The sequence below is a fragment of the Rhodnius prolixus genome, unplaced genomic scaffold, assembly GCF_049639745.1.
Source record: "Rhodnius prolixus isolate KJV_2025 unplaced genomic scaffold, Rpr scaffold_8, whole genome shotgun sequence".
Lineage (NCBI taxonomy): Eukaryota > Metazoa > Arthropoda > Insecta > Hemiptera > Reduviidae > Rhodnius > Rhodnius prolixus.
The window spans coordinates 30,813,816-30,838,933 of NW_027411593.1; the positions used below are offsets into that span (position 1 = coordinate 30,813,816).

At 31.6% G+C, this 25,118-nt stretch overlaps 1 protein-coding gene across 6 annotated transcripts in view; it reads right to left on the minus strand.

The window, feature by feature from the left end:
- The window catches only part of unc-13, a 626,295-nt gene that overhangs the window by 471,772 nt on the left and 129,405 nt on the right, over positions 1-25,118 (minus strand). For all 6 annotated transcript variants that reach the window (XM_074122300.1, XM_074122305.1, XM_074122303.1 and 3 more), the window contains exon 5: positions 18,457-18,574. In XM_074122300.1, coding sequence (XP_073978401.1) covers positions 18,457-18,574 — 118 coding nt within the window. The remainder of the gene's footprint in view (positions 1-18,456; positions 18,575-25,118) is intronic.

The window sequence follows — 25,118 nt, forward strand, 5'->3', positions numbered from 1 at the left end:
ACAAATTCTTCACAATCAACCTTTGATAATGAACGATAATGCAGAATCTACTCAGAAACAGAAAAACCAACGACATCTAAGAAATTTCACCCGTGAAAATTTAAGAATTTACTTATTTTTTAATAATGATTCTAGCCGTTTTTCTTTGAATTTTTAACTAAAGAGATGTAACCATAACTTTAAAAACGTTTACTGTAACTGAGAAGAGACGCACTGAGGCAGGAACAAGTTGTGCAGTGCGAGCGGATAGACCATCAAGCTATGTGAGGTTCCGAGTTGGGAGATAACAATAAAATAAATTAATCTAATAGCCACTGGCAAGGTGAGCATCCCTGTAACTGACAGTTTCGTTAAATATACTGTCATCTACATTACCTAGGATTAAATGAAGGCGGAAATTATGATTGAAGAAATTGGCATGAACGGAAAGGCCAAGTTTGCTGATGGATTTTTATTAAAAATTTCCCGAGATTTTCCTGAAAACCAACAGCATTTTTGTCTAAATAATAAATTAAAATCTTAAAACTAATACTTAAACCAACAACTTTCCGTAAACTATTACAGTATGGTAAACCTGTAATAACATAGAGAATATAATAACAATGTTTTGTGAGCAGAGACAGTTGAAATATGAAAATAGTGCCTAAGCAACAGTTGTATTAATATTTAATGACATACAAATGCGGCTTTAGTATGGAGGCACTAATGTGAGTTAACTGGAATAACATGGTAGTGAGTAACTCGTAAAGGAAGGAGAGGAGAATAGTTTATGTAAATAGAGTTATATTGTTAAAGCGAGCCACAATGACTGATTCTCTTTGGAACAAGGGAAATCGCACTCGGCTAGCAAAGTAGGGAGGTATTACGACGGCAAGACTCCTTCTGCTAGAAAACAACCGCCGTCTCAAGGAGTGTTTATTCTGGCATTAAATATATATTTAGAGTTACAACCATGGCTCCCCATGCCATTGTTATGCTGGACTTTTCAAACAGTCCTTATTTACTCAAGTATATCCACATCTAAACATAATAATACCTACTTAGTAAACATTACTACGACTTTCTCTAGTGGTGATAATTCAGTTATCACTGGCAATCTTTACTGACCATTTAGTTAATCTTAGAATTTATATAAGTAGTTATTTGGATCAGGCGGTATTAGACCATACTTGACTGAAAACTATAATTGATTTCTTAGCATTGTTTATAAATCTATCACTTAGTCTAAATTTTTCAAGAGAAAAAATATATTTTAAATGAAACAGAAGCTTTGTAAGCAAGCAATTAGAATTTCCCAATGAAAATTGCAAAATTTAGAGTAAACTTCCAAAAACTCAAAAACCAATCCTTCAAATCTGTTCTTCCCTCAAGCAGTTTATTAATAAAACTAGCCAGCCGGCACTCCAAAAACTAACACGTCAGAACACTCCAAAAACTAAAACGTCAGAACACGCCAAAATTAGTATTTCGCTCGACTTTATTATATTTGCACCTTCAAGTAGTCTTTCTTAAATAAAATTAAACCAGCAGTAATTAAAATTGTTTTAAAACAATATTAATTGTTTCTTTATTTGTACTTATAGAATTATGGGAAAAGAAACAGTAAATATATGCAATATTTAAAAAAATGTGTTATTTTGGCTAACTAACCATTCGTAATACAACCTTAATACACGTAAAACTGATAAACTGATATTACATCAAAAGCAAGGCCAAAAACGTGACTTCAAGAAATCTTGCGAGAAAGAGAATTTTTAATTATTTACGGATTTTAGCAAATTGCTAACATTATTAAAAGTATTCTGGCTCTAATAAATCCAGAATCGCCAAAATATGTACTTAAATGATGTCATGAGAGATTGAGTGCAGGGCATAAGAATAATAATAATAATAATAATAATGATAATGATAATGATAATAATAAAACATATAGTAAAAAAGTAATCAGCCTAACTTGCGAAGTAAAAATGCCCTCGGAAATTGGTAATGCTTAACATAATGCATTAAATAAGTTATGAAAGTACGCCTAGTCTAATTTTTACAAGGAATCGAGTGGCCAACCTAAAGAATATGGGTGCAACATTTATTTGGTCCAACAGTGAAAGAGCGAATAAAATAGTTATAAATATATATAATATATAATATTGAAAATATATATAAAGATTAATTATATGAGAAAATATTTTCAAAGAAATTTTAAAACTAAGTTCAATATAACAAAAAATATTAATTAATCAAAAAAATAAATAAAAGTTTTAGAGGTTATTGTGGGAAAGCAAGTTAAATAGAGTGTAAGATTAATAAACTAATATAAAGCCAGTGCTGGATCTATAGATATATTATGGTTGTGTGCAAGCAGAATTAATTTCTTATTTTTTCAAGTGAAGTTTGCATGCAGTGCAAGGCGTGGCTTTTTAATACCGCCAACATTGATTCTATCATGTTGCTACTTATATACTCTTGTGCTTTTCTTCCAAGCAAACAATTTAATGCAAGCCAAGCCTGGGAAAACAACATGAATATTGATAAGGTAAAGATATTACCGCTTCTTCTTTTTAAAAAAGTAATGCAAAAAATAAATAGTATGTAAACTGAAAACTACTATATTTTCTTAGTTGTAACATGAATAATAATTATCAAGATGTGAGCGGATATTTTTTGTTATAACAAAAGGAAGAAGCTATAAAAAAAAGGTATGTGTCTTATGACAGAACAGAAAAGAAAGCTGAAAAGTAAGAAGTAAGGAGAGCATTAAAAAGATCAACAGCTGATTATTTACATAAAAGACAGGCACTAATTAAAATTATATTCTGTTATAGATACAGACAATAACCAATCACAGGCGACGTCGGAGAAGAAGAATGAAGAGCTTACGAAAAAACTACATAATTATTATGAATGTTAATATTATTATTATGTAATAAACTAATAGGTAAAATAAGCATACAAAATGGTAATTCTAAAATTAAAAAATGATCCGTTAATGAACTGTGTTACCGGGTTACTTGTCACTTTTCTTTTTCGAAAGTACTAACGAGGGACAATATTAAAACTGTCCGGTAGGACAGTTGTATAAGGATTGATCGTCAAAAAGTGCACGAAAAAGCGTAACGTTAAAAAACACCCAACTTTGACAATTTTTTTCTCTTTTTCTATAAAAGATAAAATTCCCAAATTTTCTTTAAAATATAGGGCAAACCCTCCTTTATAACTGTAATTTTTTTGCAACCCCCCAGACCTAATAGATTTTGAGAAAAAAGTTGCCGAAAATGAGCAAAAACGGCATTTTCAGAAATTGTTGTTGTTCTTCTTCTTCTTCTTCTTCTTCTTCTTCTTCTTCTTCTTGTTGTTGTTACCTTTTTTGTAAACTACGTAGCGCCTAAACGCGCGAACCGATTTTCATGAATGAGGTGACATTCGATTCGGAATTTTATGTAGATGTGCCTTTTGGGGGTCTCGACGCTGTACACCGAATTAGAGAGGAGTTAGCCCCCTTTATGTAAGGCCCCCTTCAAAATTATTATTACTAATTACTCTGTAAATCTTAGCCCGATTTTGATAAAATTTGGTAGGATGATAGAGTTAGGGCTCCCCTACGTAACATTAAAGCGGCGATCTGCTCTTACACTAGTTAAGGGGAAGTATAGCAATCGTTTCAAATTATCGACAAGTGAACTGATTTTCATGAATGAAGTGTCATTCGAATCGAAATTTTGTACAGATTTGCACTTTAAAAGTCTCGTCGCTACGCCTCATATGGAGGGGAGTTTGCCCCACCCAAGTATGGCCGTTTCTAAAACTATTATTACCAATATTTCTATAACGCTTTGTCCGATTTTGATAAAATTTAGCACGAAGAAGTGATTAAAGCTCCTCTACATGGCTGTGAAGTGCCATCATGCTCTTACACCTACTAAGAGGAAGTACTGAAATCGTTAAAATTATCAATGGGTGAACCTATTTACATTAATGAATTGTCGTTCGATTCAAAATCTTTGCCTCTTTGCCTTTTAGGGAGAAGTACTGTAATCGCCCGTTTATTTTTCTTACTCCTCTTAAAAGGAAGGTCTGAAATCGCAGTTTAAATTTGCTTTTTACGTACAAATACCTTCCTATTTTATATAAAAAGGCTTTCTCAAAAAAATTGTTATTGAGGATGGTTTGGGGACCGCAACTATAATCATTCTTTAAAAAGATCTCTCCAGTGGTAGTTACGGTTCCTACTTAACACCTTATCAGGTTATAATGATAGAATTGCTTATTCCTAATTTAAAAAAAGCAGTAAAGCAGATATGTAACTTAGCAAAATAGACAAAAATGAAAATCTATCCAAAAGGTACAAAAATCTCCTTAACAAAAACTTACAGTTTAAAAAGTTAAGTATAAGGGTTGATTAAGCGCCAAAAGGTACACAAATCAGCTAGTACCCAACATTTCATTCAAGCTTAGTTGATATAATTTAAGTAATTTTGCTGCATTAACTTTTCCTTCACATTTTTTAGAATTTATTAGATGTCACAGACCCTTATGCTGGCCATTTTCATCTACAAAATATTTGTTCAAGTAGCACTGTAGATTGACTTTAATATCTATTAATCTATAATAATCAAACTATTAATTACAGGTTAAAAAGAAAACGGTATAAAAAATAAAAAAAATTACGAGGCTACAAAATTTAAAAACTTTTTTAAAAAAATGCTTACACCAACATAAATCAATGATTTCGATTATTTTATTTTTAAAAAAAATCGTCTGTTTAAGTTCATTCTTCGATTAAAGTAATTGTTATTTTATGTAGTAGTCAAACGTTTATAATAATAGGTAATAATTATCTGGCTCTATCGCAAATAATATAGTTTTCTTCAATCACACTCTCAATGTAGCTGTTCTTCTCACAATGTTATATATATGTTATGTAATATAAAATAAATAAGTATTGCATACTTTTAGGACAGCTAATTATTCCAGTATTTTACTATAAGTAAAATTAAATTACAATTGAGAAATGAATAATTGTTGTTGAATAATCTACTTGAATCACGAATATTTCGGTAAGACGAATTCAAGTCTGAAATATTGTTTTAAATCCTCCGTATTCAAATTTAAACAGTAGCCGACTCTAACTTTGTCTTTTTCTACTTTAACATGCATGTATAAGATGTGACAACTTCAGAATAAAGGGCATATTAAAGATAAATCAGAAGAATAATTTGGAATAGAGTTAAAATAAAGTACCTATTTAAAAACGAAGATATAATATACATTTTATCATAATTATAACCAAATAATATTATGAACGAACTGGCCAGCATAAGGGTCTGTGACATCTAATAAATTCTAAAAAATGTGAAGGAAAAGTTAATGCAGCAAAATTACTTAAATTATATCAACTAAGCTTGAATGAAATGTTGGGTACTAGCTGATTTGTGTACCTTTTGGCGCTTAATCAACCCTTATACTTAACTTTTTAAACTGTAAGTTTTTGTTAAGGAGTATCTATGGGGTTTCGATGAACTTTCAGCTTAAGATTTATGAATGTCATTACAATAGATATAAATGCATACTAATCGCCTACAAAATTAAAAATATATATAAATAAATAAAATATAAATGGCACAGCCATTGCTAAACCGAGACGTCTAAGAATTTTTGGATAATCTATTACAACCAGAGTACCAGATATAAATGAAATTCTTTCGCTGGAGGTACGAGTATGTATAGAGTAAGTAAAGTAATTGTCTAATTTTTCAGGCGGGCTTTACGTCTAACTACCAATTAGGTGTCGTAGACAAAAGCGACTATAGCAAACATACTTTACTGTAAATTTATTTTATTAATCATTAAATAAAATCCAAGGCCTAAGACCAGGAATCGAACCCAGTACCACAATACAAATTAGTCTTGAAGGCCTCGCCTCTAACCGCTCGGCTACCGTGGCGTCTTATACGTATATATCTCGTATATAGAATAAAGTTCCAAGTAAATTATGATTAAAATAGTTTTTTTGCACACAATTTATCAGAAATTTCGTTCATTCAAAATTCATTAACAAATACAAAGTAATCTTTCAGGTAGTTTTTTATTAAAGATAAAACATTTCATTTTCATGAAAGGTTAATGTACGGTTTTTGTGGATACTATGAGTGTAAAAGAGAGAATAGCAATAATGCAATAGATATTTTTCCGGAAATTATGAAAGATGAAGACTTCTTTCAACACAAAGTACAAAAAGAAAGAGGCCAACTGAACACGCAAGTCATGTCATCCTAAAAAACAGCTACAAAAACCATATTTTCTCTCTTTATAAATGATTTTCAGGATATAAAATGATTATATTAGGTAATCAGACAGTTTATTAAAGCTTTAATCATGAATAAGACCCTATTTTTCCCGTGTAAATTACAAAATAAGGCGTGAAATTTCAATAAAAGTCTGAATTTTGATCTTCATAAAATGAGTTTCGCCACTTCATGATATCGAGAAGCTTACGGTTGATTTGTAATCCTAAAATTATTTTTGATTTATTGCTGATTTCAAATATATAACCCAAAGTTAAAGAAATATAAATTTTTGAATCGTTAATATTTAAATAATCTAAAATAATTAATTAAAACTGTCCGGTAGGACAGTTGTATAAGGGTTGATCGTCAAAAACTGCACGAAAAAGCGTAAACGTTGAAAAACACCCAACTTTGACAATTTTTTTCTCTTTTTCTATAAAAGATAAAATTCCCAAATTTTCTTTAAAGTATAGGGCAAATCCTCCTTTATGACTGTAAGTTTTTGCAACAACACAGATTTAATAGATTTCGAGAAAAAATTTACTGAAAATGAGCAAAAACGGCATTTTCAAAAATTGGTCTTGTTCTTGTTGTTACCTCTATTGTAAACAATGTAGCGCCTAAACGCGTGAACCGATTTTCATGAATGAGGTGTCATTCGATTCGGAATTTTATGTAGATGTCTCTTTTGGGGGTCTCGACGCTGCACATCGAATGGGAGAGGAGTTAGCCCCCTTTATGTAAGGCCCCCTCCAAAATTATTATTACTAATTACACTGTAAATCTTGGCCCGATGTTGACAAAATTTGGTATTATGATAGGGTTATGGCTCCCCTCCGTGACAATAAAGCGACGATCTGCTCTTACACTTATTAAGGGGAAGTATACCAATCGTTTCAAATTATCGACATGTGAACCGATTTTCATGAATGAAGTGTCATTCGAATCAATATTTTGTACAGATTTGCACTTTAAAAGTCTCGACGCTGTGCCTCGTAAGGAGGGGAGTTCGCCCCACCCAAATAAGGCCCTTTCTAAAATTATTACCAATATTTCTATAACGCTTAGTCCGATTTTGATAAAATTCAGCTCGAATAAGTGGTTAAAGCTCCTCTACGTTGCTGTGAAGTGCTATCATGCTCTTGCACCTACTAAGAGGAAGTACTGCAATCGTTTAAATTATCAATGAGTGAACCGATTTAAATCAATGAATTGTCGATTAAAAAATCTTTGCCTCTTTGCCTTTTAGGGAGAAGTACTGCAATCGCAATTTATTTTTCTTACTCCTCTTAAAAGGAAGTACTGAAATCGCAGTTTAATTTTGCTATTTACGTACAAATACCTTCCTATATTATTCCAAACGCTTTTTCAAAAAAATTGTTATTGAGGATGGTTTGGGAGACCGCAACTATAATCAATCTTTAAAAAGATCTCTCCATTGGTAGTTATGGTTCCGACTTAACACCTTATCAGGTTATAATGATAGAATTGCTTATTCCAAATTTTAAAAATATCTGTAAAGCAGATATGTAACATTCCAAATAGGCAAAAAGGAAAATCTATCCAAAAGGTACAAAAATCACCTTAACAAAAACTTACAGTTTAAAATGTTAAGTATAAGGGTTGATTAGACGCCAAAAGGTACACAAATCAGCGAGTACCCAACATTTCATTAATACTTCATTAATATTTAAGTAATTCTACTGCATTAATTTTCATTAATAAGTTATTTTTTAGAATTTATTAGATGTCACAGACCCTTATGCTGGCCATTTTCGTCTACAAAATATATGTTCAAGTAGCACTGTAGATTGACTGTAATATCTAGTTATTTATAATAATCAAACTATTAATTACAGGTTAAAAAGAAAAACGTTATAAAAAATATAAAAAAATTATGAGGCTAAAAAATTCAAAACCTTTTTCAAAAAATGCTTACCCCAACATACATCAATGATTTTGTTAATTTTATTGCTTTATTTTTATTTTTAAATAAAAATCGTCGGTTTAAGTTCATTCTTCGATTAAAGTAATTGTTACTTTATGTAGTAGTCAAACGTTTATAATAATAGGTAACCTGGAAAATAAAAGTTAATATGGCAAAAACTAAAAGTATTTTATTTACAAAAAGAAGGCCAGAAATAAAAAATAACATAAGCATTAATAATCAGACAATAGAATGGACCCCGACAGTAACTTATCTAGGCGTTACTATGGACACCAAGCTTACATTCACTCCTCATATAAATACTGTTTGCCAAAAAAGTAAATCTCTAATAGTATCACTGTTTCCCTTGTTAAACAGAGAGTCTAAACTCAGCGTTAGCAATAAATTGCTCATTTACTTGATCATTGTTCGGCCAATGTTGCTCTATGCAGCTCCATCTTGGAGTTTTATTTGTAAAACAAACATACTAAAACTGCAGAGGGTGCAAAATAAATTTTTGAGGTTTGCCTTAAATGCGCCGAGGTATACGCCATTGAGAATATTACATGAGCGCACAGATCTAATGTATATTAGCGATGTGTTGCGCGGCCAAACTCAAAAATTTATTGATGAAGTTGAGGGGCATGAAAACCGCCTCATTAATACTATTGGTCAGTACGACACGCAGACTGTGTATAAACATAAAAGGATTAAAAACATTTTGCTGTAAACTGTATTCAAAAGTATTCTTTAATTTATTTATTAGACTATAATTATTTTTGGTTTTAAGTATTTTTGATTTTATATTATTTTGATTTTTTTGTATTGGGTTTTTTGTCCTTTTTCCCAAAATATAAAAAGAAAATTTTTTTTAAGTATGAAGAAGTTTAACTTATTTTTGTCAGAGGAAAAGAACTGGTTCTGGTACTCCAATGTTTATATAAAGTAAAAACTATTGTATTATTTGGACAATAAAAACATTTTATTATTATTATTAATAATAGGTAATAATTATCTGGTTTTATCGCAAATAATATAGTTTTCTTCAATTATATTCTCAATCTAGGTATTCATCCCACAATGTTGTATATATGTAATATAAAGTAAATAAGATATGCATATTTTTAGGACAGCTAATTATTCCAGTATTTTACTATAAGTAAAATTAGGGAGACTACATTAAATTACAACCGAGAAATCAATAATTGTTGTTGAATAATCTACTTGTTATAACTGTGTGTTATCTGTGCTCACGAATATTTCGGTAAGACGAATTCAAGACAGTAGCCTACTCTAACATGCATGTACGTATATGTGATTTATCATAATTATAACAAAAAAATATTATGAATGAAGTGGCCAGCATAAGGGTCTGTGACATCTAATAAATTCTAAAAAATAACTTATTAATGAAAATTAATGCAGTAGAATTACTTAAATATTAATGAAGTATTAATGAAATGTTGGGTACTTGCTGATTTGTGTACTTTTTGGCGTTTAATCAACCCTTATACTTAACATTTTAAACTGTAAGTTTTTGTTAAGGATATTTAAATGTTATTTAACATAATTGTAAACATTTTCTAGTTTGTACAGATTATTTTTAATTAGAATAGAAATAAAAATAAATAAAAAAAGAAAATAAACTTTTGAAATTGCACGTAAATAAATATTTATATCTTTCGAACAGAATTAAATATTTAAAGCTTTTTTTATCACCCACATTCTACTTTATATCGAAAAGAATTCCAGAGTACTTGCTGTTCAGTCATGTATGCCAGTTTTTGATCTTGAAAGATTATGTATTTGTTTTCATAAATATTTTCCAGTTTAGAATAATAGAATATTTAGTAACTGATTACTTAACCAACAAATAAAATGCAAAAAGAAAAGTATTTACTTGGAATATTTAATGTTATTCCTAAATCATTTATTATCTAAAAGTTGGGATTCACAAGTGGTAAATACCTCCCATAGTTTTATAAGATTAATAGAAAATAAGATAAGATTAATAGAATCCAGCGGCTGGCCCATACATTTTCTTTTCCTAGAAGCTTCTTACAGCTTCGGTGATGAAGAGTGTTGCCTGTAACGGGAGTACACAGTCCGAAAGCCGGCAGTGCACTGAAAAAAGCTGAAAAAGAGGTTCTAATCGCAAAAACTACATGGCAACTACTTATAATTTAGCCAGCTTCTAAATGAACGCAAAGGTGGACCTGATGTTATTTTTATTTTTAATATATTTACACTCTGTTCGCTGCAACTGTTATCTAAAAAAAAAAAAATCAACTAGTAAGATCTATTTCTTGATAAAATTAATAAATATTTGAGTTTACTGTCTGTAACTATTAAAATATAATTAAGATCTTTTCCGTTACTGACAAAAGATGGCACTTCATAAGTAATGTAAAGCTGCTCCAAAATAATAATATCGCACGACCTAGCGGCAGACGAGTAAAACAATGAATGTACTGTAATAAAGGGCAACCTACAATTTGTCTTTCTCTGTTAAGTTGAAATTGTACTTGGATAAAGAAGAATGACCGAAGATAGGTAGAATAAAAGAAAAGAATTAAGATAATGAAGAATTAAAAAAAAAATGGATACACCCCTGTTAAAAAAAATTGAATCAGTTTTTATTTATAAGATGTATATTTTTTAAAAAACTCTGTGATATTATTTATTTAAAATTCCAAATGGAATGAAATGTTAATATATTTGCTGTACAGATATTGGTGAACAATAAATCTTGTATAAGGTACCATCTTGGCACAAATACATTGCTTACTTCGTCCACAGTCATTGTAACTATCCGGAACTTTGCCCAAATAGAATTTGTCCTTCGCAGCCTCAGTAAATTTACCCAAGTCAATACCATTGAGTTTTATTAAGTTTACTATTTCAACCTAATGCTTATTTTAAAACCAGACCTAATAACCTGGTTTTTCTATTATTCTCACTTTCTCAACTTTAATAAATATATAATAATTAATAAAATAACCTTATCAGACAAAGAGTCTAAACCAAATCTTTTCGAATCCCAATACAATCCGTTTATGGATGAATTGGTGTTACCTCCTTTGCTTCACTAATTCCAAAAAAAAAAGAGATCTATATGGCCGGCCGATTAAATAGAGGTATTTTTACGAGTAAAAATATGCTATAAATAAAACCCAAGGAAATCAAACATGGCACTTCAAAATGTAATTTTTATACAACCATCTTTTTGACAACCATTTCTTAAAGAAGAAACGATGTAAAAACAAAAATAAATCAACCTTTAAAAGAGTAAAAAAAACATGATTTATCCAGAAGACCAAGGTTCGTAGGAAATGAGATTTCAACGATATAACCAAATGGAAGTGATAAGACCTTATTTTATGAAATTTATAAAAGCGAAAATACCTCCTTCTTTTTCTTTTTTTTGTGGAACCAATTAAAAATGGATGATTCCCTTCATCAAAATTTATTAAAAGAAAGACATAACAGATAGATAAGTGCCATTTCAGTCGAGTAAAATTTATTTTGCCGAGTTTTCGACTTCAGGGCTGTGGAACATGTTTACAGATCAGACTGAAAAGGACAAACAATCAAAGCTTATATACGGAATTGAAAGTAAAGACTCACAAAAAAATATATAGGCGAAACATCACAGTATTTAAAAAAAAAGACTGTACCAACACTCTTACGACACAAAACTAAAAAAGAACACCACAGCACTTTCCTTACATAGCACAGAAAATCATCACACTTTCGATTTCCCAAACACAAAGATACTTAAATCAGAAACCAACACACAAAAAAGGAAAGTGCTAGAAATGATATACATATCTAAGACAGAAAACAGTTTAAATTTCAAAACAGGCACGAACAATTTAAACAACATATACGCAAACTTACTACAAAATACTTGACAATTGGCAACACTGACTTCCACACAACCGAACACATATCACACACAGACCGATCACACTCAGTCCATGAACAGACAAGACAGAAGACACACCAACCTTGGAATGTAAAAATATTACTTTGTAAAAGCTAGGTAAATGATTTTTGTAAATTTCATTATATTAAACATAATATATTATTATTTTAATAGAATCTTTGTTAACAATCTGTAAACATGTTCCACAGCCCTGAAGATGACCTAGTCCCTAGAGTCGAAAGCTGGGCAAAATAAATTTTACTCGACTGTAATGGCAATTATTGTTTCATCCTAATGAAACTACGATTCAATCACCAAAAAGAATGAACAACAGATAGATAAGGTTTAGATTAAACCGTTTTGTCTTGCCTTCTTAATCACAGGAATGTGTTTAATTTGTCGTCATTTAGGAGAAACATATTTCACAGATTACACTGTCACACCAGTTGCAACTTAATCATTATTAGGGAACGGATTCGTATGTATTTACATATTTTTTTCTAGGCAATTTACAGACGTTTTTCAACTAGAAGTATTCATACTGACACTTTTTAAGCCGTTTGAGTCTACTTTTATTTCACATATTTGGATGTTATCGCATATTTATACATATTTGATTAAAATAAATAAATATTTCAACATATTTAATCAAAATATGTAACATATTTTTTCATATTTTTCATTTTGGGCATATTTTCATAATTGGGAGGTGGTTGACAGGAACTGTGAACCACAGACTGTAGGGCTGTGAATCACAGTGGGTACAATGGTTATTGTAATTTACACAGAATGCTGCTAAACAGTGACGGGTACTTGTTAGTTCTTTGAAGTTGTCTGTTCTTTCAGCTCGTTCGTTGAAGTGACCAATTCATTTCGTTCGGTCACTTAGTGTATTCTTTTTTGGGTGAAATGCCACGAACATCGGCCTCAAACAAACAACTGGTTGCTAAATATCTTCGCGAGTTTCCAGCAGAACTTTTTCGAAGTGATGGAGACATTTTGTATTGCACAGCTTGTGACAAGCGCGTTTCTTGCTCTCAACGTTCCCAAGTCACCCAACATATTGCCACCGGATCGCACATAGAGAATAAAAACAGAAAGAAAGAGAGGACGTCCTATCAAGCCTTCCTTACATCTCCATCATCAAGTAAGTCTACTCTGAGTACAGATCTGTGTCGGGCTTTGGTTAGAGCAGATATCCCTTTCCACAAACTTAAAAATCCTCATTTCAAAGGATTTTAGTCGTTACAAGTCCATCTTACGCCCAGATCGTCGTCACTTTACGTTCCAACATTTGAAATTTCATGTGGTTGCAAACAATTTCGAAGAGTGAAGTTTTCAAAATTGAAAATTTAACACATCTTTTTATAAATAGTAAAAATGTTCTTTGTTGTATAAATCATTATAACTTGTAAAAACAAATTATTTTGTTCCTAATAAATTATTATAAATTGTAAAAATGTTCTTTTCTTGTATAAATAATTATAACTTGCCCCTCCAAAAAAATCCATTTTCATAAAAAAAAATGTCCATTTTACTTAAATATTCCAGAAAATATTTTAAGAAAATCACATATTTTCCACATAATTGACGAAAATAAATGCATATTTTAATTAAATATTTGGCATTTTTAAATACTTAAAAAACCGTTCCTTAATCATTATAGTCACTGTGGATCTTAACAATCTAAAATAGAAGCGAAGTACCAGTGATTCGGTTGCATGTTTGTGCTTGCTAGATCAGTGTATACGAGTACATTTTTATTCAGACACCAGTTCCCACTTATACGGTTGCGTAAAGGGACAACTTTTATCTTAGGTGAAGTTTAGATTATGCTTTTGGTGTAGATATGCTTGCTTAGGTGAGAAATATTACAAAAATGTGAAGTTGTTAAACTGTGGCGAAATGATTGAAAAAAAAAATGATGGTTACAGTTAAAATTGAGAATGCGTGAGCGAGAAAGGAAAAAAAACCATTCGAGAACGGGACGATTTGAAAAGATCTGTGTCATGGATTGATTCATCAACAGGTGGTTCATTATCAATATACACTTCATCAGTAACTATACGGCCCTCCGCCTTCACTCTGGGGACGGCAACTCCATGTTATCCAGCCTCACTCTCCACACCAGCATTTTTTACAACGTTCCATCACTGCCTCAATCTATTTCTAACAGCTGAAGCTAAAATAATTCCAGTAGTCAAAAGTATCTCACCATCAAAATATAATTTTTTCTCTTAGTTTATTTATTATATTATATTATTAATTAAAATTGATGATCTTGAATAATTTAATGCAATTTTATTGGCGGTACATGCATTTGTTTAAATAATAATAAAAATGGTGAACCTATTTGCGACAAAATATGCATGTTGCACGACCCACACATTTAGACATAAATGGATTTGTAATTACATCACAAGCAAAAATAAAAGTAGAGAGTTCTGAGTTTTTTCAACAATTTCTTGTTAAAACTATTACAAATAGATTTTTATTTGTATTTATTTATTTATTTTTTTAAATGTTTACTCTGTTTATATGCCACTAAGATTGAAAATTGTGTTGCACGTAAGTCCTTCTTTGAGAGAAAGATTTTCAATTTCAAGAAACTTCTGATGTCAAATGAGTTTTGAAAACAACTGCAATGAGGGTTAGAGATGAGAAATGGGGGTGATGAATTATTTAAAAAAAAGTAATAAAAGAAATAGGAACAATACGAGTCCTAAAAGTGGGATGGAATAACTAAAATGACTAATCTTTGATAAATCTTTGACTAAACGTTAAGAAAAGTAAAAAAAAGTACACACCTTTCTATGGTTTGCTAAAATAGTGAATTCAAAAAAAAATTGTCTCCGTGTTTAATAATTAATTTATGTCATTTTAATCGTTTGTTTGTGCTAATTTGGAGTTACATAACATCTATGAACTATATTCCTTAGACTATGTGTCACAGCGGTTGAGTGCAGCGAACCAAAGTTGGAACTCGGTCGTTAGTGATACAGACAGTACTCTGTGGTTTTATCGGTGTGTGTACATAGTGTGTTCCTAGTGTGTTTTAAGAGGTAAGTTTTACTTAAACATGAACTTGGATTCTGGGGAAGTATCGGGAAGGCCATCCGATGATGTGGAGATGAAGTGGAAAAGGCTGGATAAAATGGTAAGTTCTAAACCAGGCATGCCCAACCCGCGGCCCAATTGAAGTTTTCAACTGTCTATATTACTTTAGAGATTTAGACTTTAGACGGTTGAAACACATACTTTTAATTTTTAAATTTTGCAATAATAAACACCGCATATTATGTACTGAAAACATCATAAAAAAAATAATTATTTGACTTTTCAAAATCGTGCGCAACTTAAATTATTTTACACTTAGAGGCGGTAGAGATTCTGACATCTCGCTGTCTGACATTCTGACAAGTGCTTTATTGGTCAAAACAAGTGCAATATGGTCGACTTTCATCTATGGCGAGCTAAAAAGCCTGTACGAAGGGAATAAGATTATCAAAAATATATCCAAGAAGACAAATTTCCAAATTTAAAACGATTGGCTATATACATTTTATCAGCATTTGGAACTACTTATCGCTGCAAATCATTTTTTTCCAAATTAAAGCTGGTAGAAACAAAGTGTCGCAGCAGGTTGCTCGAAAAAACATGAACAATCAACTACGATGCGCGTCGACTAAACTATCCGTTGATATTAAACAAATCTCAAGTAAAATACAAAAACAAGTGGCACATTAATTGTAAGATAATAACATATTTTGAATGCTGTACGATAATAAAATATTTTGATTTATTTATTGTTTTATTTTTATATGTGCGGCCCATCTCAATACAGTAAATTTTTACTTGGCCCACCAACCGATTTGGGTTGGGCACCCCTGTTCTAAACGATGCTATTCCAAAGCAGATACAGACAGTGCCCGTAAGTAAAAGTACAATTAGTATGGAGTATAGAAGTACTGATTTAGGACCATTTCACATAATTATTGAAAGCACCAAACGAGACCAATAAAGGATTGTAATGTCCATTGGGAAATTACTTTTTGAACATCATGCAGAAATCTCACAAAATATTGGCATAAATAGGTTAAGGGTTGAATTGAACAATGGAGTCTCAGCCAATAAATTGCTGGGATCTTCTTTGCTCAAAGATAAAGGAATTAATTTGTACATACCGAGATATCTATTGCAAAGAAGAGGGATAATTAGGGGAGTGGATACTGAATTGTCCTGAGGCCGAAATAAAAGAGGTTCTTAGAGGTCCACCTGGGATTCATTACGAAATATTAGAAACGCGAAGATTGAAACGGAAAGTTAGAGATAGGGAAACTAACAAAGTGAAATTGGTGTCCACCCAATCTGTTTTGATTACAGTTAGGGGACAGCAATTACCGCAATATGTATACACAGGGTGAACCATTAAGTATTGTCAATAGGCCTACTGCGTGTAGTACATCTAAAGTGGAGTTCAATGACGTATTGGCCAACTTCTTCTTGAGTGACGTCACTTTAAAGTTTTTTATAAAATCATTACTTTTTTCCAATAAAAATGTTATTACTCAGAAAGTTTTAGTCTAAATTCGATTCTGATGACATGGTTAGAAAGACAGATAAATTTCCTAAAAATTGACACCATTTTGAAGCATAAATTATTCTCCAAACTGCCTTAATCTTCCACCGAAACCTAGGAAAATAAAAATAATCGAAACTTTTAAGAAAACTCATTAGGCTCTTATGTGATCATTTTCAGACCTAGGTGCTGGCACTTTTTACAAAAGTTTCCTTGTCTAATGGGCTTTCAAACGGTATATCATTTTCCAGGATTCCTTTTATCTTCGTATGAGAAATTGGTTTGTTTTGCAAGAAAACATGCAATAAGTAACCTTAGACTACCTTATTTTAAGACAATCTACTTTAAAAATTTACTACAGCTCCATCCACAAGAGTTAAATGAATTAAACAACACAATACAATATCACTGCTGTATGCTCGTGAACACGTTTTCTTGCAAAACAAACGCAATTTCTCATACGAAGATAAAAGGAATCCTGGAAAATTATATACCGTTTGAAAGCCCATTAGACAAGAAAACTTTTGTAAAAAGTGCCAGCTCCTAGGTCTGAAAATGATCACATAAGAGCCTAATGAGTTTTCTTAAAAGTTTCGATTACGTTTATTTTCCTAGGTTTCGGTGGAAGATTAAGGCAGTTTGGAGAATAATTTATGCTTCAAAATAGTGTCAATTTTTAGGAAATTTATCTGTTTTTCTAACCGTGTCATCAGAATCGAATTCGGACTAAAACTTTCTGAGTAATAACATTTTTATTGGAAAAAATTAATGATTTTAGAAAAAAAAATTAAAGTGACGTCACTCAAGAACAGTGGAAAATATGAACTTGGCCAATACGTCATTGAACTCCCCTTTAGATGTACTACACGCAGTAGGCCTATTGACAATACTTACTGGTTCACCCTGTATATCCATTACGTAAGGTGTGAAGTGAACAAGTATACTCAAAACGTAGTACAGTGTAAAAACTGTCTTCGATTTGGACATTTCCAGAATCAGTGTAAAGGGAATAAAATATGCGTGAAATGTGGAATGAACCATGATGTATCTGCATGTACGGAAGATAACCAGCCCAAATGTGTGAATTGTAGTAGTGGTAGTCATAGGGCATCTAATGTGAATGTAAAGCAAAGTTAAATTTCAATAGGCGTGATGTGTTATCAAAGATTTAATTATTTCTCTTGCTCATTTGTGAAAAATGATTTGAGGTAAACCAAATTTCCAAAGTTTAGTTCTTAAGAGATGTACTTATTCAAAGAACACTAACAAAAAGCTTGCTTTGGAAATGAGAAAAAACGGAAGGATTTGAAGAGGTAATAGCAGTCAGCTGTAGGTAGGCATTTGGCACGCACACATTTTAGGGAAAGAATCTATCCACCAGGTAAGCCGTAATTGAACTAAAAGGGACTACTTAGAGAAATAAATGCATATCACAAAAATCAAAGCCATTCACTCTCCGGCCGGAACTATTTCATTTTGCGTTTAGTTTTTAACTCATAAACAATATTAGAAGTAAACAACCAACGGTCAGAATGCCAAGTTTTTACGAAATATTATGGAATATCAGAAAGAGAGAATTGCAATGGTGCTTGAGTGGGTTATTTCCACCAGTAATAATAATTGGACGAGTTCTAGGAACAGTGTAGGATCTGTTTAGTTTCAACTAGGCAGCCTTGTTATTAACACATTAAAACAAGTCTGTTTAATTATTCTATATTATTTATAAACATACAGGACATACCTCATTGCTGTAATGAACAGCTGGCAGTGGCAGCCAGTGATAGCCGAGAGCTCTATCCCATAACATTCCTTTGTTCCACACCTCAATTAGCAACCCTGTGTTTACATCGTTTGTTTCACTGGAAAAATAATTAAACATTATTGTTTATATGTCCACGTCGACTAAAAGTTATAATTATATGATTGTACATACATGTAAATACATATTTAAGTATGAACATTTCAGGAAAATCATAAATTAGATAAACAAAACAAAAGAAAAGTAAAAGATTTCAAGTTAAATGTTCGATTATATCTCAAAATTCTTCGTTTTTCTTCTCTTCGTGCCGTGCCACTTCCTCTTATTTATTCATATTTGAACCACAAATAGAATTATTTACGAGTAATAACCATTCCACTCTTTAGCCAAATACTTGGATTCAGTGGTAAATAATTCCACAAACTCGTTACCTAATGAACATCACATACTCACAGCACAAGAAATCTACTCAAAAAAATTATTCCTGCTTAAAGCTCGTTAGTTTTTGATCCCAAGAATAAATAGTATATCCGCCATCAGTGAGAAGGTCTATATCTAGATCAGCGGTTCCCAATCTCTTTTCATTAGAGTACCCCTTTACCTGATTGTTTCCTCAGTGTGTACCCCTAACATATATATAATATAAATAAAAATAAATAAATCATCGTAATCTTGATTTTACGTATTGTAACTTTAAATTAACAGCAAAACAATCTGAATATAATGTGTCTTGTAAAGAACATATACATATGATATGTTCCTATTAAAAAAATCATCTATGAATAGGTAAACATTTCAAACCAATAACTATTGCTGGGGTCGTAAATTGAAACAGCAAAGCGTTAATAAAGGAGAAGTAAATTATATGCGGGCCATGTGTAATATTAGTCAAAACTAAAGCAACATTTTCTCGACATTTTTACATTTTCAAGAAATCATTTAATAATTTTTGATATACAAATATATTTACTTTTTAAAAAAATACTGCAGTATCGAATGAGTACTTAATTCTTGTCAATTTATATGTTATTCAGTTTTATTATAATAATTTTGTAATTAAGTTGTAGGAATCATTTATTATATAATTTTTTTCTCATTAATAATATATCTGTATAATTTTTATACCTTCCGCCATAATAACTTTTTTTTTGCGTACCCCTAAACAATCTTTCGCATACCGCTAGGTAATGATGGTGATGAAAATGTAAAGCACTTGTCAGGATCTAAGAATGTCATATGCTAATAATTATTCTGAATTTGCTAGCTTTCGGTTTCAAAATGTATAAGCAATGCCAATTTAAAGAAACTATTACAATTATTATTTAAATTCCATTTAAAAATGAGCAAAGCACTTCTAAATTTAAGGATTCTAACAACCAAAGAAGTAAAACTATTGATTCTAATTTATTCTATTAACTGTTTAAGATGAGAACTTGCCAAAAAACAATTAAAGCTGGTAGATTAGTAGAAAGTTTCAAATGTAATAAAATTAACTTAAAAAAATAATAGAAACTGTGAACAAGATTTGTGGATGTTGGCCAATGGTTGCAAAATTTCGCTGGATAAATACATTTTTTTTAGGATATGCTATGGAGGGTAGAACAGAATATAGGCAGTTCTGTATATCACTAAGTTTTCTACAAAACAAAATTATTCCGAGTTGTGTGTTTATAAATAACTACTTCAAGCAAAAACTTTGAATTCTGACATTCATGTATCCTACAAACTTTTACATACTGAATAAAAAAAACAACTAATATATCGTTTTTGACAGAAATGAATTTAATGTTTGTTCTTTCTTTTACTCATTTAAAGCAAAGTAGGTCAGACTTGTTTATGCTTAAAGTTTTTATATTTTTAATAATGCATTTTTTTTTTAATAACTATGTTACCATTAATATTCAGTTGGGTGCAGTCTCAAGACCTAGGTCTGTTAATGGCTACTCGAGAAAGGTGGTGTGTGAGAAGAGGCGAGACAGTAAAGTGCAATGAGTGTAAAGGAATGTTGGACGAGATTAGTGGGTGAAAACCAAGAGCGTTGTTAAAGAAGCCTAGAAGTGGCTCTTGTTACATCGCCTTGTCCTCTGACCACTTTAGCCAACCGTATTCACTGTTAATTGCGTACGACATTTTTAGTGCAGTACCATAAAGTGATATTGCTGTTTTAATTATCAAAGACTTGAATGGCATGTGAGTGGAAATTATTTTTAGAAGAATAGTAACTATGACTCTCTTAAGGTAGCCAAATGCCTCGTCATCTAATTAGTGACGCGCATGAATGGATTAACAATATTCCCTGTGGTAACTTTTCTGACACCTCACATGCACGTAAATGTAAATGGAATTTTGAAAAAAACAAAAATTTAGGAATTAAAGAAATAAATTAATAAAATAAAACAGAGATACAATCGGGCATTATTATTATAATTATTATTTTAAGCAGAGCCGAGCTAATTTAGATATTAAGAGAGAGAACTAGAATTAAGATTTAGGTAGAACTGAAGTCTTCCTTGGAAGTTACAACTACAATTTTAGAACTAGGTTATCATTCAATCCTTCTCTGAAAAACTAGTAATGTAGCGTAATCGGTATGTTCTAATCTAAATTTTATATTAATCTAATTTAGATTTTAGAAAACTCGACTGGCGCAGTGAATACCTGTGTGGATTCAGAATAATGGATTTAGAATTGATTTAGTTTTCTAATTTAGAAAGCTCTTCTATTTGTCCAGCTTTAAAGAATTACTTTCCATCTTTCCAAGTATGATCTCGAACGATCTAGTAAGATGAACTAAGCAAAACTAAGTTTACATTCTGATGCAATGAAGGAGACAATGATGGAATGTTCTGAAAGCAGGTACCAGTGCTAGAGCTGAATAAAATCTTTGATTTGGAGTCAATTTTAGAATATTTGGAAAGATATTTTTGGGAAAGGATGCCCAGAATCCGTGGTAGATATACTTGACTGCCGGTTCCTTTTACCTTCTAAATACTTCCCTTTTCTATTTGTTTAATTTTGGAGAGCCATTCTTTGAAAATAACAGGTGTACTCACACATTCTAGGCTACAGAACAAGCTAGGTCTAGAACGTGCGTATTTTGGAGTGGAAATGGAGAAACATCCAAACTAGTTACAATGTCATTATTCAAGGAATTACCAGGTGCTTGAAGAGCAATATCTTCCTTGGAACCCGTACAGTTCTGGAGATTTCTTTGACATAAGAAGGCTGTGTTGCAAAGATTTGCCTAGGCATTAGTAAAAAGTGTGAAATAGAACATACAGGTTCGAGTACATTGAAGAAAAGAGGCTTTTGTCTTTACAGAAAATATATTTATATTAAAATGTATAAATATATTGAATATAAATAATTAAACTCTAACGAGAAGTTAGAACAGTCTTTGGCCAGATCCCTGTATAGCAAATATTCTTCAACTTTTAGTAAGTAAAAGGATATTTCAAAGATCAATTATTCCTCGGCAGGAAACTGGACAGCCAATAAACATAACTTCTTAGGAAAACTGTCTAGGCAACCAACAAAGTGTTTAAGCAAGTGAAATTTATCTTAAAAGAATCTACATTTACAACTATCAGCAATGACTCTTACGTAACCTTTATTTTTAAATCTCTTTTAAGTTAATTTCCGCTCTCTTTTTGGACCAGAGAAATATGATTATGTAAGCATATCATGAAAATAGATTTTTAGCCAGAGAAGAAATATGGCCATAGATACCCTACCCACTTGCTTAGAATGCAGTAGAAGGATGCTTCCCTATATGTCTTCTAGTGTCTTAAAGTACAATAGCCAACAATAAATATGTCACGTTCATTCCTAAAAAAGAAAGTCTTAGATTGGATTATAGGTATTTTATACTGGTCACGATTGGCTCTTGTATGTTTGTATCTTTTGAGTAAGGCAAAACAAAAGAAGAAAAAGAGGACACATTTTCTATTGTTACAAGAATGGTAGAAAGCAGTAGGGATAAGAAAATCTAAAGAAATGGCAGAATGAAAGAGCTCGAGAGTTCGTAAGTGCGAGTATGACGATAGAAAAGCAGTAAGAAATAAAAGAGAAAGAGAAAGAAAACGGAGCGAACAGTGGGATGAATGGCCAATGAATGACCATAGAAGAGAACTACGAATGTAAATCTAGGACGCGCCGAACAGACGGAGAGAATGGCTCGAGAAACTTGGAACTGTGCCCAGAAATGTGGACTTGTGCTTTTGACCTAATCATTCTTCTATCTTGTTATCCTCACCTTGAGGTTAAACAGTTAATCTCGTGTAAGAAGCGCAAAAAAAATAAATAATAATTTGCCAAATTATTCATAACACCAGATCTATATTAAAAAAAATAAACAAAATAATAATATACATATTATTGTTAAAACCATAATTATTGTTATTATAAAATTATAATAATAATAGAGCGAGAGAGAGCATCAAAAAGCCTTCGAACAGTTTTCTCATTACAAAAAGTTTCTACCACCAGAGTTGAGGTGTAAGCAATTCCGACAAAGAGAAAATCTAAGGGCCGGATTTTAATCCTAGATCTCTGCGAGGGAATCCAGTGACCTAATCATTGTTCTAATTATAACAATTCCAACTAGGTTCAACATGTAGGTAGACTCAGAATTTGCTGAGAATAAACAAAATAATTTTAATTTTTAACCCCGAACTGTGGGGTTCAACCAAACGCTCAAATCTGCAAAGGATCCAGTCCTTGCAATCTAAAATTCTTCGCTCTATAGTAAACTCTTACTTTCTACGTCACCAATCAAACCATTCACACAGACTTGAACATTCCTTTCGTCACACAAGTTGCTGAAAACACGATACAGAAATTTCCATCTTAACATTCAAACACATCAAAATCCACTGGTATAACACTATCTTCAAGAACATTTCCAGACAACACTTCCAGACGTCTTAAAAGACGATCTCCTCTCTGATGAATAGTGTCAGTAGAAAGTAAAATATTTTTGGAGTGTTACCGCTGGGTAACTTCTCCACTCTGTTATTCTGTTATTTATTGTTATCATTGTTGCTTATAACGCAAAATGCGTTGATTGTAACTAAATAAATGATTGAAAAAAAAAAAATTAACCCAGCCTTGTTTAAGTAAAAAGTCAGGAAAGAAAACAGTCTTATCTCCAACCGTTGAATAAATTTATACTTTTAGTCAAATTAGTTTCATTTTGGTTCCTTCAGTTTAATTTATTTTTAATACCAAAACAAAGATCTATTTCAAGGACTTCAATTTTAATAAACTATATTTAATAGAGAGCATTTAATCCCACGGATGGTCTTTTGGACCCAGTGTATTTGTCTTTTATTTGTCATGTTTAAAGAAAGAAATTTATTATTGTGCTTTTTTTTGGAAAAAAAAAAAGCTTTATTAATTAATATTATTATAGAGTTTTTATTTCTTTAAGAAAAGAGAGCGCTTGAACAGATATCAAAATTTAGATTGCAATTATTTTCTGAATTTCTGTGTGGAAATCAAGATAACTAATTTGGTGACTAGTTTATTGAAACTATGATGGAAAGAGAACTAACTAAAAACATAGTTATCATTAGGGAACGGATTCGTATGTATTTACATATTTTTTTCTAGGCAATTTACAGACGTTTTTCAACTAGAAGTATTCATACTGACACTTTTTAAGCCGTTTGAGTCTACTTTTATTTCACATATTTGGATGTTATTGCATATTTATACATATTTGATTAAAATAAATAAATATTTCTACATATTTAATCAAAATATGTACATATTTTTTCATATTTTTCATTTTGGGCATATTTTCATAATTGGGAGGTGGTTGACAGGAACTGTGAACCACAGACTGTAGGGCTGTGAATCACAGTGGGTACAATGATTATTGTAATTTATACAGAATGCTGCTAAACAGTGACGGGCACTTGTTAGTTCTTTGAAGAACGAAAAAGTTCTTTTGTTTCTCTCTGATGCTGCCCCCAACATGGTCAAGGCTGGGCAATCTATTCAGGTATTTTATCCTAAGATAATTCATGTGACGTGTATTGCTCATGCCTTGCATCGAGTAGCAGAAACTGTCCGATCTTTGTTCAGTGACGTAGATTCCTTAATCTCCTCGGTTAAAAAAGTGTTCTTAAAAGCACCAAGTCGCATTAAAATGCTAAAAGATCTCTATCCAGACTTGTGCCTTCCACCAGAACCAATATTGACAAGATGGGGTACTTGGCTGGAAGCAGCTCAGCATTACTATGAAAACTACAATAAAATCAAGAATTTCCTTTCACATCTCGACGACGAAGCTGTAGCGATAAATACAGCCAAGTCTTTGTTCGAGAAACCTAATTTAAGGAACGACCTTGCATTCATTTCTGACAATTGCGTATTTCTTGCACAAGCCATTACCCAACTTGAGTCCCAAAATGTTCGACTGACAGAAAACGTGCCCAACGTTAAAAAAGTAATCGAAAAGGTGGAAGGAATACCTGGGAGTAAGGGAGATCTGATCAGATCAAAACTGGTAGAAGTACTGAGCAAGAACAAAGGGTGGGAGACCATCTGCCAGATTTCTGTTATTATCAGTGGAACAGAAGTCACCTCAGAACATCGTGTACCCTTTACAACCAACGAGATAACTTCTTTCAGCAAGG